The sequence below is a fragment of the Telmatherina bonti genome, assembly GCF_933228915.1.
Source record: "Telmatherina bonti genome assembly, chromosome: 19".
NCBI classification, from domain to species: Eukaryota; Metazoa; Chordata; class Actinopteri; order Atheriniformes; family Telmatherinidae; genus Telmatherina; species Telmatherina bonti.
This window is the reverse complement of record NC_136617.1, coordinates 8,288,358-8,300,635: the sequence shown is the minus strand read 5'-3', so window position 1 is coordinate 8,300,635 and position 12,278 is coordinate 8,288,358. Positions and strand designations below refer to the sequence as shown.

The 12,278-nt window shown below is 45.4% G+C and overlaps 1 protein-coding gene across 2 annotated transcripts in view; it reads left to right on the top strand.

The window, feature by feature from the left end:
- Window positions 1-12,278, top strand: part of atp1a3a (ATPase Na+/K+ transporting subunit alpha 3a) — a 40,209-nt gene that overhangs the window by 26,276 nt on the left and 1,655 nt on the right. For both annotated transcript variants that reach the window (XM_079258319.1, XM_079258320.1), the window contains exons 6-23: window positions 58-261; window positions 1,377-1,490; window positions 1,924-2,058; window positions 2,211-2,328; window positions 3,216-3,304; window positions 3,560-3,739; window positions 5,740-5,938; window positions 7,433-7,677; window positions 7,761-7,953; window positions 8,028-8,203; window positions 8,538-8,674; window positions 8,769-8,919; window positions 9,013-9,181; window positions 9,271-9,425; window positions 9,848-9,971; window positions 10,904-11,049; window positions 11,134-11,264; window positions 11,512-11,613. In XM_079258319.1, coding sequence (XP_079114445.1) covers window positions 58-261; window positions 1,377-1,490; window positions 1,924-2,058; window positions 2,211-2,328; window positions 3,216-3,304; window positions 3,560-3,739; window positions 5,740-5,938; window positions 7,433-7,677; window positions 7,761-7,953; window positions 8,028-8,203; window positions 8,538-8,674; window positions 8,769-8,919; window positions 9,013-9,181; window positions 9,271-9,425; window positions 9,848-9,971; window positions 10,904-11,049; window positions 11,134-11,264; window positions 11,512-11,613 — 2,768 coding nt within the window. The remainder of the gene's footprint in view (window positions 1-57; window positions 262-1,376; window positions 1,491-1,923; window positions 2,059-2,210; window positions 2,329-3,215; window positions 3,305-3,559; window positions 3,740-5,739; window positions 5,939-7,432; window positions 7,678-7,760; window positions 7,954-8,027; window positions 8,204-8,537; window positions 8,675-8,768; window positions 8,920-9,012; window positions 9,182-9,270; window positions 9,426-9,847; window positions 9,972-10,903; window positions 11,050-11,133; window positions 11,265-11,511; window positions 11,614-12,278) is intronic.

Sequence of the window (12,278 nt, the reverse complement as noted above, 5' to 3'; positions counted from 1 at the left end):
CTTTTTCTGTCTGCATCCCCCCTCGCTCTGTTACCCCACCCGCTTCTCCCCCACCAGGGTCTGACCAACGCCAAGGCAGCAGAGTACCTGGCCAGGGATGGCCTCAATGCCTTGACTCCACCCCCTACCACCCCAGAGTGGGTCAAGTTCTGCCGTCAGCTGTTTGGTGGCTTCTCCATTCTGCTGTGGATCGGTGCAATCCTCTGCTTCCTGGCCTACGCCATCCAGGCTGCCACGGAGGATGAGCCTGCTGGAGATAATGTAATCACTTCTCAGCCGTTTAGCGCTATACATGCAAGGCTTGTTGCAGTAAAATGAAACAGAAACTTCCATCTCTATAACCTGCTGTTTTACATCTTTCTGGTGGGTTTGCAGCTTCATGTCTAATATTTTAGAAAGGATGGAAGGAACATTAGCGAGCATTATGAAGAACGCCGTAACATGCAGCCTCAGTCAATAATTTCAATATTTGTGGCAAAACAGCTGGTTATTATAGATACTTTAAAGAGATGATCTTTTTAAACGAAGAATCGGCTCATAATTTCGAAGTTTTGTGTGAAATGATGAACTGTCCTAAAGCAGGATTTGCACATTGGTCAGACTGAGCGCGTTGCTCTCTGTCATCTCTTTACAAAGCTGTTTACTGCGTCCTGAGGGACGAGCTGTCAGTGATGGCGCTTGTGTCAGCTGTTTGTCCAAGTCATGCCAACCACACCATCTTCTCAGTGACACACACCACCCTGTTAGCATCCATTTTGGGGACACTACAGGGAGCTGTGAGTCCTGCTCGGTGATGGCAGCATCAGGATGAAGGGTGTTCACGGGGTCAGCAGTGTTTAATGTCGGGTCAGAGCACAACGTAGAGCCGAAAGCTGAGGCTAAACGGTTCTGACGCACACAGCATCAAAAACAGCAAATGGTTGGAAAGACCATTAAACACCAAGAGGGTTGAGTCAGACCGGATCATACACAGGAATATTATGTCACGCTCTGACAAGCAGCTGCACTTCAGATGTTACAGGGAGATTAGGTGTAAAGACAGGACTTAGACCTTCTAATGGTTGGTCCATTAAAACATGAGACGACAGACAGACCGGCACAGTTGTCGTACAGCTAACGGTGTAAAGAGCAAATAGATCCTGACAGCTGTCACATGGCAGCTGCAGGATGAAAAGCCTTTAAACATGATTTATTTCTAGATTTCAGCCTTTGCAGTTTCCTGAAATAGTCTCTTTACTTCTGCAGATATCAGAATCAGTCGCTCAGGCTTTTTTTCACATTGTGCATCTCTGCCAGTCAGTTTTTTCTGCCATCTAACACCATGTTGGATGAATCGCTTCGTTTCACAGATGTTTCCTTTGTATCTGCCTCTGCAGTTGTACCTGGGTATCGTGCTGTCGGCTGTCGTCATCATCACCGGCTGCTTCTCCTATTTCCAGGAGGCCAAGAGCTCCAAAATCATGGAATCCTTCAAGAACATGGTCCCTCAGGTACCGCACACCTGGGGGGGGGCACGCCGGGTTCATAAACGTTTTGGCGAAAGGTTTAACAGAAGAGTAGAGTCATCAAGGAGACTTAAAAAGAGAATATTTTTTCTGAACTTGGAACAATTTACAATTTTCTAAATGATTTTGGATCCTCTACATAAGTATACTTGCATGTGAGGAGTCCAGGCAGTGTTTAGTCTAACTGATTAATCTGATTTACTCAAAGAATGAGGTCATAAAACGATCAATGCATCCGTTCATGGAAGGACCAATATCTCAGAACGATGATAAGACGTAGAAGTAGCGGCAGTCTCCAATCACTTGGTGTTACATGAGTCTTCCACCATCACACGCTTTCCCAACATTTGGTGAAACGGGGACTTTCAGGACTTTTCGTGACGTTTTCTGTCGTTAAGTTGCTGAATTCTCTCCTCAGCAAGCCTTGGTGATCCGAGAGGGGGAGAAGATGCAGATCAACGCTGAGCAGGTCGTGGCAGGCGACCTGGTGGAGGTGAAAGGAGGAGACAGGATTCCTGCTGACCTTCGCATCATCTCTTCCCATGGCTGCAAGGTCAGCTGATCACACACACACACACACACACACACACACACACACACACACACCTCATGACTATAATCTACTCACTCCTACATCTTCACCTTCTCTGTCACTTAAAGCTGATCTCACACACTAATCAGAGAGTTTCCTCCTCCTCTGTCCAGGTGGATAATTCATCGCTGACTGGCGAATCAGAACCGCAGACCAGGTCACCTGACTGTACCCATGACAACCCCCTGGAAACCCGAAACATTGCTTTTTTCTCCACCAACTGTGTGGAGGGTGAGTTTACCACCATCATCCAAGAATTCCTCTAAAACCAGTTAAATTAATCCCATCTATTACAATAACATTTATGACATATTTATTCCTTCATTTACAGGTTAGAATCTCAGTTTTCACAAGTTTTTTTGTTATTGTAGTGAAGTATTTTTCTTGTCTGTTTTCGCCAACAAGGTCGCTCAGTGATCATAACTAAAGCTGTGTGTGCAGAGAGTCGACTTATTCACTGTCATTATACGACACAGTGAGTTCATAAATGGAGGCAGGCAATGCATCACACAACCTGTCATTTCCATCCATAAAGCAAGAAGACCCATTCACACACACACTCACACCCCTATAGGTACATCAGGGGGCAATGCAGGGTCTTGCCCAGAGACACTTAGGCATGTTGTCAGGTGAATCGTGGAATCGAGCCTCCTGAATCTTCCACCCCTGCATTTACCACGTTAGCGCTTTAGCAGGTGTTTGCTTTAGTTTAACCTTCATCATTCGTCTGAAACCAGACACGACTGATGGAAGCAGCAAAACGTCTCTGTAGTGGTATAAAATATACACACACACGACGAAGCTCCTGGCTGGATGTATCTGACAGCTGCACAGAGCCTTCAGTGACATCTGTGGCCTTCAGGGATGTTGACTGACTAGAAATAAGGTGGAGTATAAATATGCACATGTTCCCTTCCTGTTTCACAGCCAGAGAGAGAGTAAAGTATGATGTGTGGCGCCCTCTTGTGGTTCCATGAGGTTCTGCATTCTGACTCCAAATATGACCATTAAATACTTTTATTTCTTCTGACTTTTGTCCCTGTGTACGTCTGCAGCTTTTAATCAGTATATTCTCTTAAGGTTTAAGTCACTTCTTGCTTCTCCTTGTGTTTCTCCAGGAACTGCGCGCGGTATTGTTGTGTGTACCGGCGATCGCACGGTGATGGGCCGCATTGCCACCCTCACCTCAGGCCTGGAGACAGGCAAGGTAACATGTTTATTATCACTACTGTGGAGCTCGCTGACAAAAACATATTTATTTAACATTCCCTTCACTAATTTCCTCTACTTGGACTACTTTTTCATTTCAAGACGTGTTTATTCTGGAAGTTTAAACGATAAACCATTAAACGGGTTGACTGACTTTGCATGAGCTTTAAGAAAGCTTAAGTTTTATCATGTAAAAAGAAAAAACAAGTTAATGAAGAAGTGACTGTTGACATGAAGCCATGTTGTTTTTCAGACACCCATCGCCAAGGAGATCGAACACTTCATCCACATCATCACTGGTGTGGCCGTCTTTCTGGGCGTGACCTTCTTCATCCTCTCCATCATCCTGGGTTACTCCTGGCTGGAGGCTGTCATCTTCCTCATCGGTATCATTGTGGCTAATGTACCTGAGGGTCTGCTGGCCACAGTCACTGTGAGTTTCCAGAGGCGGTGTGTGTGTGTGTGTGTGTGTGTGTGTGTGTGTGTGTGTGTGTGTTTCTGGATGGATGTACGTTACTTCAGCTGTGAGAAGAGAAAAACATTTTTTCTTTTCTTTTTGGTTTTCTGTGATGTGTTCAGACTGGGGTCAAACCGTAGCTTCAGAAACAAGACCAGAGAAAAGGATTTTCTCTTTCACCAGATCATCACCATCAGTTAAACTGCTCTAGTCTTTATTTTTAACACAATCACTACTACTTAGCCACAACCCAGCTCAGATTTCCTGACTTTTATTTTTCCTTTATTCCAGCAGCATGTCGTGCTGTTGTAAAGTTCATCACAGTAAGAACAGATTTCTGACGTTTCTGATGCAGAAAACAGAAATGAAAAAGGCAGAATATTGTGCAGTTTGATCTGCTATTCCTGCTCGTCTAGTTTTCTAAAACATCTGAGCCTAATGAAGGAAAGAGAACAAGACGAGAAACCAACGTAGTTTTACTGCAGCAGCTTCCTGTTTTTGTTGAAGCGATGGATATGAGAGCAACTGGAACACCAAAGTATTGCCAGAAATGAAGAAACGCTGCCGTCAGCATCTGTAGAACGAAAGAAAAGCCGCTACAGACGAGGAGAAACGTTCCCTCAGAGCTGCAGAACATCAGTGTTCCCATCGTCAAAATCAAGTTAAAACAACAACAAGAAAAATACGTTTATGGATCTGAGCTCTACTGGAGGAGCAGACGGCTCCACCAGGCAGCTGCCGTCGGTTCAATTCCCAGCCGGGATGCTGTTTCTGCAGGTCTGCCATGCTGCCTCTGACCCTGTTTCCGGCCCAGAAACTGTGTCATTAAGGAGCTGAAATGATTCTACGCTGCGCACAAAGACTGACAGAAATGCATGTTGTGTGATGAAAGAAAGTCTGAGGAAAGGAGATCAGACGTTGTCTCAACTCCACGTGGAGAACTTATCAGACAACATGACGATTAATCCCAGAAAACCTGAAATATTTCATGTTGTGGTGCACACACCAATGTTATAAGCCATTGTGTCAATAAATCTTTTTAAATGATTAAATCATCACAAGATTCCACCTAAATGTCTGACGTTCATGATATTACATCAGTGTAGCGTCAACTATTTACCACCAAACATGAATATCCCTCCCTGTGTGTGATATATTAAACATCCAGCGCACGTTGTCCCGCAGAAAAACACAGAATTTATTGTGGAAAAAATGGAAAAAAACAGAATTTGGGAATCATTATTAAATCAGATGGTGATTTTTGCAGTTGGACCCAGGTTTGTGTGTGTGTGTGTGTGTGTGTGTGTTTGGCTGATGCTGTCTGCTCGAGTGTTTTCCGTCTGGTTTGATGTTGCTGTACGTTGATGTGCATCGTAGTATGTTTGTCCTCTGAACATCTTCCATGTTGCCAGTTTGTGTTTATGTGGTGAAGCTGGTGTGTTGTCAGAAATGTGTCTCCCTAAGCTGCTCCATGTGTGTGTTTCTCTCTTCATCTTCCTCTCTGTGTGTGTGTCTCTCTCTCCTCTCTTTTCCAGGCCAGTGGTGGTGCTCGCTGCAATGACAACAGCTAGCAAATGTAATGTCGTTAGGCCAGTGTCTCATTAACTCTGAGCTGAATTCGGCCTCTTCTGCTTAGCCTTCTGTTTGGCCCCTTGGTCTTGCCGTACTTGGCATGATGACATAATGCACCGCTGCTCTGCTTCATCGCATCCGTTCATGCCTCATTTTCTCTCTGCATCGCTTGTTGGGCTGTTTGGCTCCTGAGAGGAGTTCAGTGCATTTTGACGAGCAGGAAGACGTTAAAGTTAAACGTTCTGACAGGAATGAGCGTCTCCAGGCGTGACACCAACGTTTCTGCTCAGCAGCAGATGTTTCAGTACCTGCAGACGCTCATCTGTGCCGCTACTAACCATATAAACCTCTAATTTCTGCTTCCCTCCTTTCTGTCCCGTCTCCCCCCGTCGCTCCACCTCCAGGTGTGTCTGACGCTGACGGCCAAGCGCATGGCTCGGAAGAACTGCCTGGTGAAGAACCTGGAGGCTGTGGAAACGCTGGGCTCCACCTCCACCATCTGTTCTGACAAGACTGGCACCCTGACCCAGAACAGGATGACCGTGGCCCACATGTGGTTCGACAATCAGATCCACGAAGCCGACACCACTGAGGACCAGTCTGGTGAGAATCACCTTCATGGCCTACATCTTCGCTCCAGATTGTAGCGCTTGTGTTGTGCAGCTGCTAGGATGTACAACCACTAAATGCTTGTAATATTTATTTCTTCGTTGTGCTTTGAGCCTTAATCAGCCATCAAATTAAACCTCAAACCTAAAGACAAGGTTTCAAACTAAACCTCAACTTCAGAAAGACAGGTTTGTTTTTATAGCTCGTCTCATGCAGAAGACATCTCAAAGTGAAAACATGAAAAGCTTTCCAGCAGTAAAAGGCACCACTGCCAGAAAAATAACACGATGAAATATTAAATAATTAGAAGCTGAATAAGTTCTACGTTAAATGCAGATTTTATCCTCAGACCAATTGAAAGAAAGTTAAAAGAATAAATAGAAGCAGACAACAGAAAGCATGCATCTGATTAACCTGGATCAGACTTCAGGTGTTCTGGTAGCTTCTTCCATCATATCAGTATCTATCCATCCATCTATCCATCCATCTATCCATCTATCCATCTGTCTATCCATCTGTCCATCCATCTATCCATCCATCTATCCATCTATCCATCCATCTATCCATCTGTCTATCCATCTGTCCATCCATCTATCCATCCATCTATCCATCTGTCCATCCATCTATCCATCCATCTATCCATCTATCTATCTATCTATCTATCCATCTATCCATCCATCTATCCATCCATCCATCCATCTATCCATCTATCCATCTATCCATCCATCTATCTATCTATCTATCTATCCTTCTATCCTTCTATCCTTCTATCTATCTATCCTTCTATCTATCTATCCATCTATCTATCTATCTATCTATCTATCTATCCATCCAGCCATCTATCTATCCATCCATCCAGCCAGCCATCTATCTATCCATCCATCCATCCAGCCATCTATCTATCCATCCAGCCATCTATCCATCCATCCATCCATCCATCCAGCCATCTATCCATCTATCTATCTATCTATCTATCTATCTATCTATCTGTAACAAAATACCTGTCAACAGGTGCAGAAGTCTGACTGGGAGGAACAGAAAACACCTGACTGGAGCGGAAATATCATAGATTGTTAAACTAAATATTAGTTTATGACTGATGTAACTTCAATAATTTCATCATATTTGTTTGCTTTTTAAAAACATATTTCTCCTGAAGCAGAATTTGAAGATAATGTCATGATTTCCATTTTATTTTTCATCTTATTTCCCGGGCTGATATTTTCTTTAATGGGGGGATATGAAAACAAGACGACTGTGTGTTCCTCGTGAGGACACGAGCAGCAGCTTTCTGGATCATTTGCAGCTGTTTCTGGGATTTTTGATAGAAACCTGTAAAAACATTAAGTGTGGATGTTAGAATTAGGCTCAGAGACTAAAATGAGACCAAGGAAGTGACGTTAAACATGAAGTGAGAGAAAATGTCTAAAAAGCTGAAAACAAAGATGCAGGATGGAGCGCTCAGACTGGTGACTTTCTCCTCTTCAGGTTCCTCCTTCGACAAGAGCTCCACCACCTGGGTATCTCTGGCCCGGATCGCTGCGCTGTGCAACCGCGCCGTGTTCAAGGCAGGTCAGGAATCTCTGCCCATCCTGAAGCGGGACGTCGCCGGCGACGCCTCCGAGTCTGCCCTGCTGAAGTGCATCGAACTGTCGTCCGGCGGCGTCAAGGCCATGAGGGACAAGAACAAGAAGGTCGCCGAGATCCCGTTCAACTCCACCAACAAGTACCAGGTGAGAGAAAAAACGCAACGTCGGAGGAGTCGAAGTGGTAACCATGGTGACCACTAACGATGTTTTACCTTTCTCACTTCCAGCTCTCAGTTCACGAAACGGAGGATGAAAATGACAACCGCTACCTGCTGGTGATGAAGGGAGCCCCAGAGAGGATCCTGGACCGCTGCTCCACCATCATGTTGCAGGGCAAAGAGCAGCCCATGGACGACGAGATGAAGGAAGCTTTCCAGAATGCCTACCTGGAACTGGGTGGACTGGGAGAGCGAGTACTGGGTAAGATGGATTCCACTTGAAACTGTACCGTGTAAGACTACAGAGATTCATGTCTGTCTTCCTGGTTCCTGCAGGTTTCTGCCACCTGTTCCTGCCAGAGGACAAGTTCCCGAAAGGCTTCGCCTTCGACACAGACGATGTCAACTTCCAGACGGACAACCTCTGCTTTGTGGGGCTCATGTCCATGATCGACCCTCCCCGCGCCGCCGTGCCTGACGCTGTGGGCAAATGCCGCTCCGCCGGCATCAAGGTGACGTCAAGTCCTCATTTTTATATGATCAAAAATGCTTCTAATGACAGAATGTCTGACTAAAATCTGTCATTTTTCCTCCTAACCAAGAGGAAAGTGTGTCCAAACTTCTGACTGGGAGTGTAGATCAGGGTCCCCAAACCTGGTCCGGTGTGCTGCAGGTGTTCCAAGTGTTCCTGCTGCACACGTCTGCTGAACATACCTGACTCAAATCAGTGTGTTGGAGCAGGGACACTTGGAAAACCTGCAGGACTACGGTCCCTGAGGACCAGGATTGGGGATCCCTGGTGTAGATTGACTCATTTTCTTTGCCAACCTCGCTTGTCTTCTTCAGGTTATCATGGTGACCGGTGACCACCCAATCACAGCCAAGGCCATCGCTAAAGGTGTGGGGATCATCTCCGAGGGCAACGAGACGGTGGAAGACATCGCAGCGCGCCTGAACATTCCTGTGAGCCAGGTCAACCCGAGGTCAGACGCGTTGCTGAAGCCACGAGGAATATTTTCAGGTCATCACAGAAAGATTCAGGAAAAGAAATGAATCTGTCTCGTCTGTCGGTTTCAGGGACGCCAAAGCCTGTGTGATCCACGGCACCGACCTGAAAGACCTCACTCAGGACCAGATGGACGATATTTTACGGAACCACACAGAGATAGTCTTCGCTCGAACCTCTCCACAACAGAAGCTGATCATTGTCGAAGGCTGCCAGAGACAGGTACGTCTGCTAGAGGCACACCAGTAAGCAGGTGTGAATGCCGTTTTGACATTTGGAGACTCTGATGCGAGTCTGTCTGCTGCTTCCTGTCAGGGCGCCATTGTGGCTGTGACAGGCGACGGCGTGAACGACTCGCCCGCCTTGAAGAAGGCTGACATCGGCGTTGCCATGGGAATCTCCGGCTCAGATGTGTCCAAACAAGCTGCAGACATGATTCTGCTTGACGACAACTTTGCATCCATCGTCACTGGAGTAGAAGAAGGTGAGCGATGAAGAGGAGGAGGAGTCAGGAGACGAAGAACTGTGTGAAACATCAGATTGACTTATGAATGTTTAAATGCGTCCTTCCAGGCCGTCTGATCTTTGACAACCTGAAGAAATCCATCGCTTACACTCTGACCAGCAACATCCCAGAGATCACCCCCTTCCTGTTCTTCATCATGGTCAACATCCCGCTGCCTCTGGGCACCATCACCATCCTCTGCATCGACCTGGGAACGGACATGGTGAGGAGACACACAGCTTCATGTTTATTTTCCACACCCTGACGCTGCATCGTCCGTGTCAGACAGACACACACGGTGCTGGGAAGTTAAAATGGTCTCAAAAACAAACTTTCATGTTCAAAATGAGCTCATTTCGCAGCAAAGTCTCAGTTCAGTCCCACATGGAGCGCCTGGTGCAGAATGGACACTAGGTGGCAGCACAGGAGCAGCAGACCTTTCACTCTGCCTCAGTTCATGTTTCAGCTGCGGTGAAGCCTCCCCTGCATGACGCTGTGTGAGCCGCCTCAGTGCAGCTTTGAAAGGAACTGACTGACTTTGTGACCGAGGAGAGAAGATCTTCTCTCCGTGTGCGAGACCAGATGTGCGTCCACAAAGGTACAAGATAAACCCGAGCAGGATAAAAGTTCTTTGTCATCTCTCAGGTTCCAGCCATTTCGCTCGCTTACGAAGCCGCAGAGAGCGACATCATGAAGCGCCAGCCCAGGAACCCACTGCGGGACAAACTGGTCAACGAGAGACTCATCAGCATCGCCTACGGACAGATTGGTGGGCACATTTTCCACATCAGTCCATACCTGCCTACACAAACCACATAGAGATGTCCCAGTAATGTTAGTCTCACCAGAATGTGTCCACATTCCCAGAATCCTGAGCTCAATCACATCTTTTTTTTATTTATTTGTTCATTTCATTTCATGTTCAGTTTAACTTTACATTGTTATACATGAACAAATAGGTACAGATAGAAGATTAAATCTTGTATAATCTGCCCTATAAAGCACCTTTCCAATAATAATAATAAGTTGAGTTGACCTAAATAAATGAGATTAAGCTCCACCCTAACCAGGTCGCCACACACTAATTCAACAAATAAATAAAGAAAAAATAAAAAAACATCTGTCTTGTGTATCTGTAGATAGATTCAATAAACTTACAATTGTGCATACAGTCTCATAATTACATCCTTGTACATTTTTTTAATATGAAAACACTTGTGCAACATTGTAGTTTTTGTTTAAGGAGTTCCATAACTTATCTGCATAAACAGACACACACCTCTGCTTCTGTGTCGTTCAATCAAACAAAGTCTGAAAATCTTCTCTCTGTCTGTGAGAAAGTTTCTGTGAACTGAGAGTGAAAAGTTTTTGAAGAGCATCAGATGAAATTCTCTGTTTAGCTTTCCACGTGACAAGTTCACATTTCAAATCAACCAGAACCTGAAATTTAAGTTGTCTGCTTGTCAGAAACTAATCATTTCTGTGCTCTTTATCCACTTTTTGTTGATAATCCTCACGGCTCTTTTTGCAACAAAGCGAATGGTTTAATGGTGGTACAGTATGTTACCCCACACCTCTGCACAGTAACTGAAGTATGGTAGAATCACAGAGCAGGACAACGTACGCTGCAGTCAAACTGATTTTTTTACTGTAAATCTTGGATTAAAGTTGCCAGATAAAACTCTCCCCGCTGTTCTCCAGGCATGATTCAGGCTCTTGGCGGCTTCTTCGCCTACTTTGTCATCATGGCTGAAAACGGCTTCCTGCCATCCCTGCTGGTCGGCATCCGGCTGAACTGGGACGATCGCTCCAACAATGACCTGGAGGACAGCTATGGACAGCAATGGGTATGTCCCAGTCCCGTAGAAAGGAGGAGTGAAATACCACGCACCAGAAAGCACCTCCTCCATTCTCCTCATGTCTTTGTGCAGACATACGAACAACGTAAGATTGTGGAGTTCACCTGCCACACGGCCTTCTTCGTCAGCATCGTGGTGGTGCAGTGGGCAGATGTCATCATCTGCAAGACCAGACGTAACTCTGTGTTCCAGCAGGGCATGAAGTGAGTACAGATCTCCCTGAAAGGACATGAGAAGGTTAGAGCTGCGTAGCACTTTGATACTCAGCATGGTTCTGGTGAGACCTCCGTACCTGGATGTGCTGAGGAATGGAACTAATAAGGAGAGAAAAGCTTTGGGTGTCGCAGTTAGCTGCTGTGTCCACTGGGTGTCACTAAGAATGCGGATTGCTTCCCGTCCTTCATTTGAAGCCCTTCTCACCTGGCATCTCCTCTCTTTGTCTCATCGCAGGAACAAGATTCTGATCTTTGGATTGTTTGAGGAAACGGCTCTGGCTGCGTTCCTGTCTTACTGCCCTGGAATGGATGTGGCATTACGGATGTACCCACTCAAGTACGTACCATCACACGCACCATGTAAATCACAAAGCCAATACGGAGCATGCATACCTGCTACTATGATGGTTTTTATCGTTAATCAATCTGTATGTTTACATGGGAGTTTTAATTCCTCTTTAATTCAGAATAAAAGTTAATTCTGCTTTAAACTGATGAAAAACGACCATGTAAACACTTCATTCCTAATGCTAATTTCTCTTCAGAATTAAACTTAATTCCGATGTAAGCGGCTGGTTTATTCGCGTTTTAATTTAATTCCTCTGTCATGTAATCCTTCATTCCACTCCAAGTTAATTCTGGTCGTTCTGAGCATGCTCGTTACCGTGTCCTGTCCCGATGACACGCGTTGTTTTACCTCCCGTGTTCGCTGGTCTATCATTCTTCTTCTCAGTTCCCACCAAAAGTGAAGCAGTATGCTGGTGTTGAGCTGCTACTTCACATTTATAATAAAAATAGCGGCGAAACTGGAACTTATTATGTAGTTTTTACAAGTTACGACTGAAAAGACGAGAAGCAGGGAGTCAACTTTGTTTATTTCCGGTATACGTCGCCCTCTGTCCAATCAGAACCCTTCCCAACCTGACGCTCTGAAGAGGAATTAAGGATGTGTTTTTATGTAAACCTTCATTCGAAACTATTTTCACGTCAACTCGTAGGAGA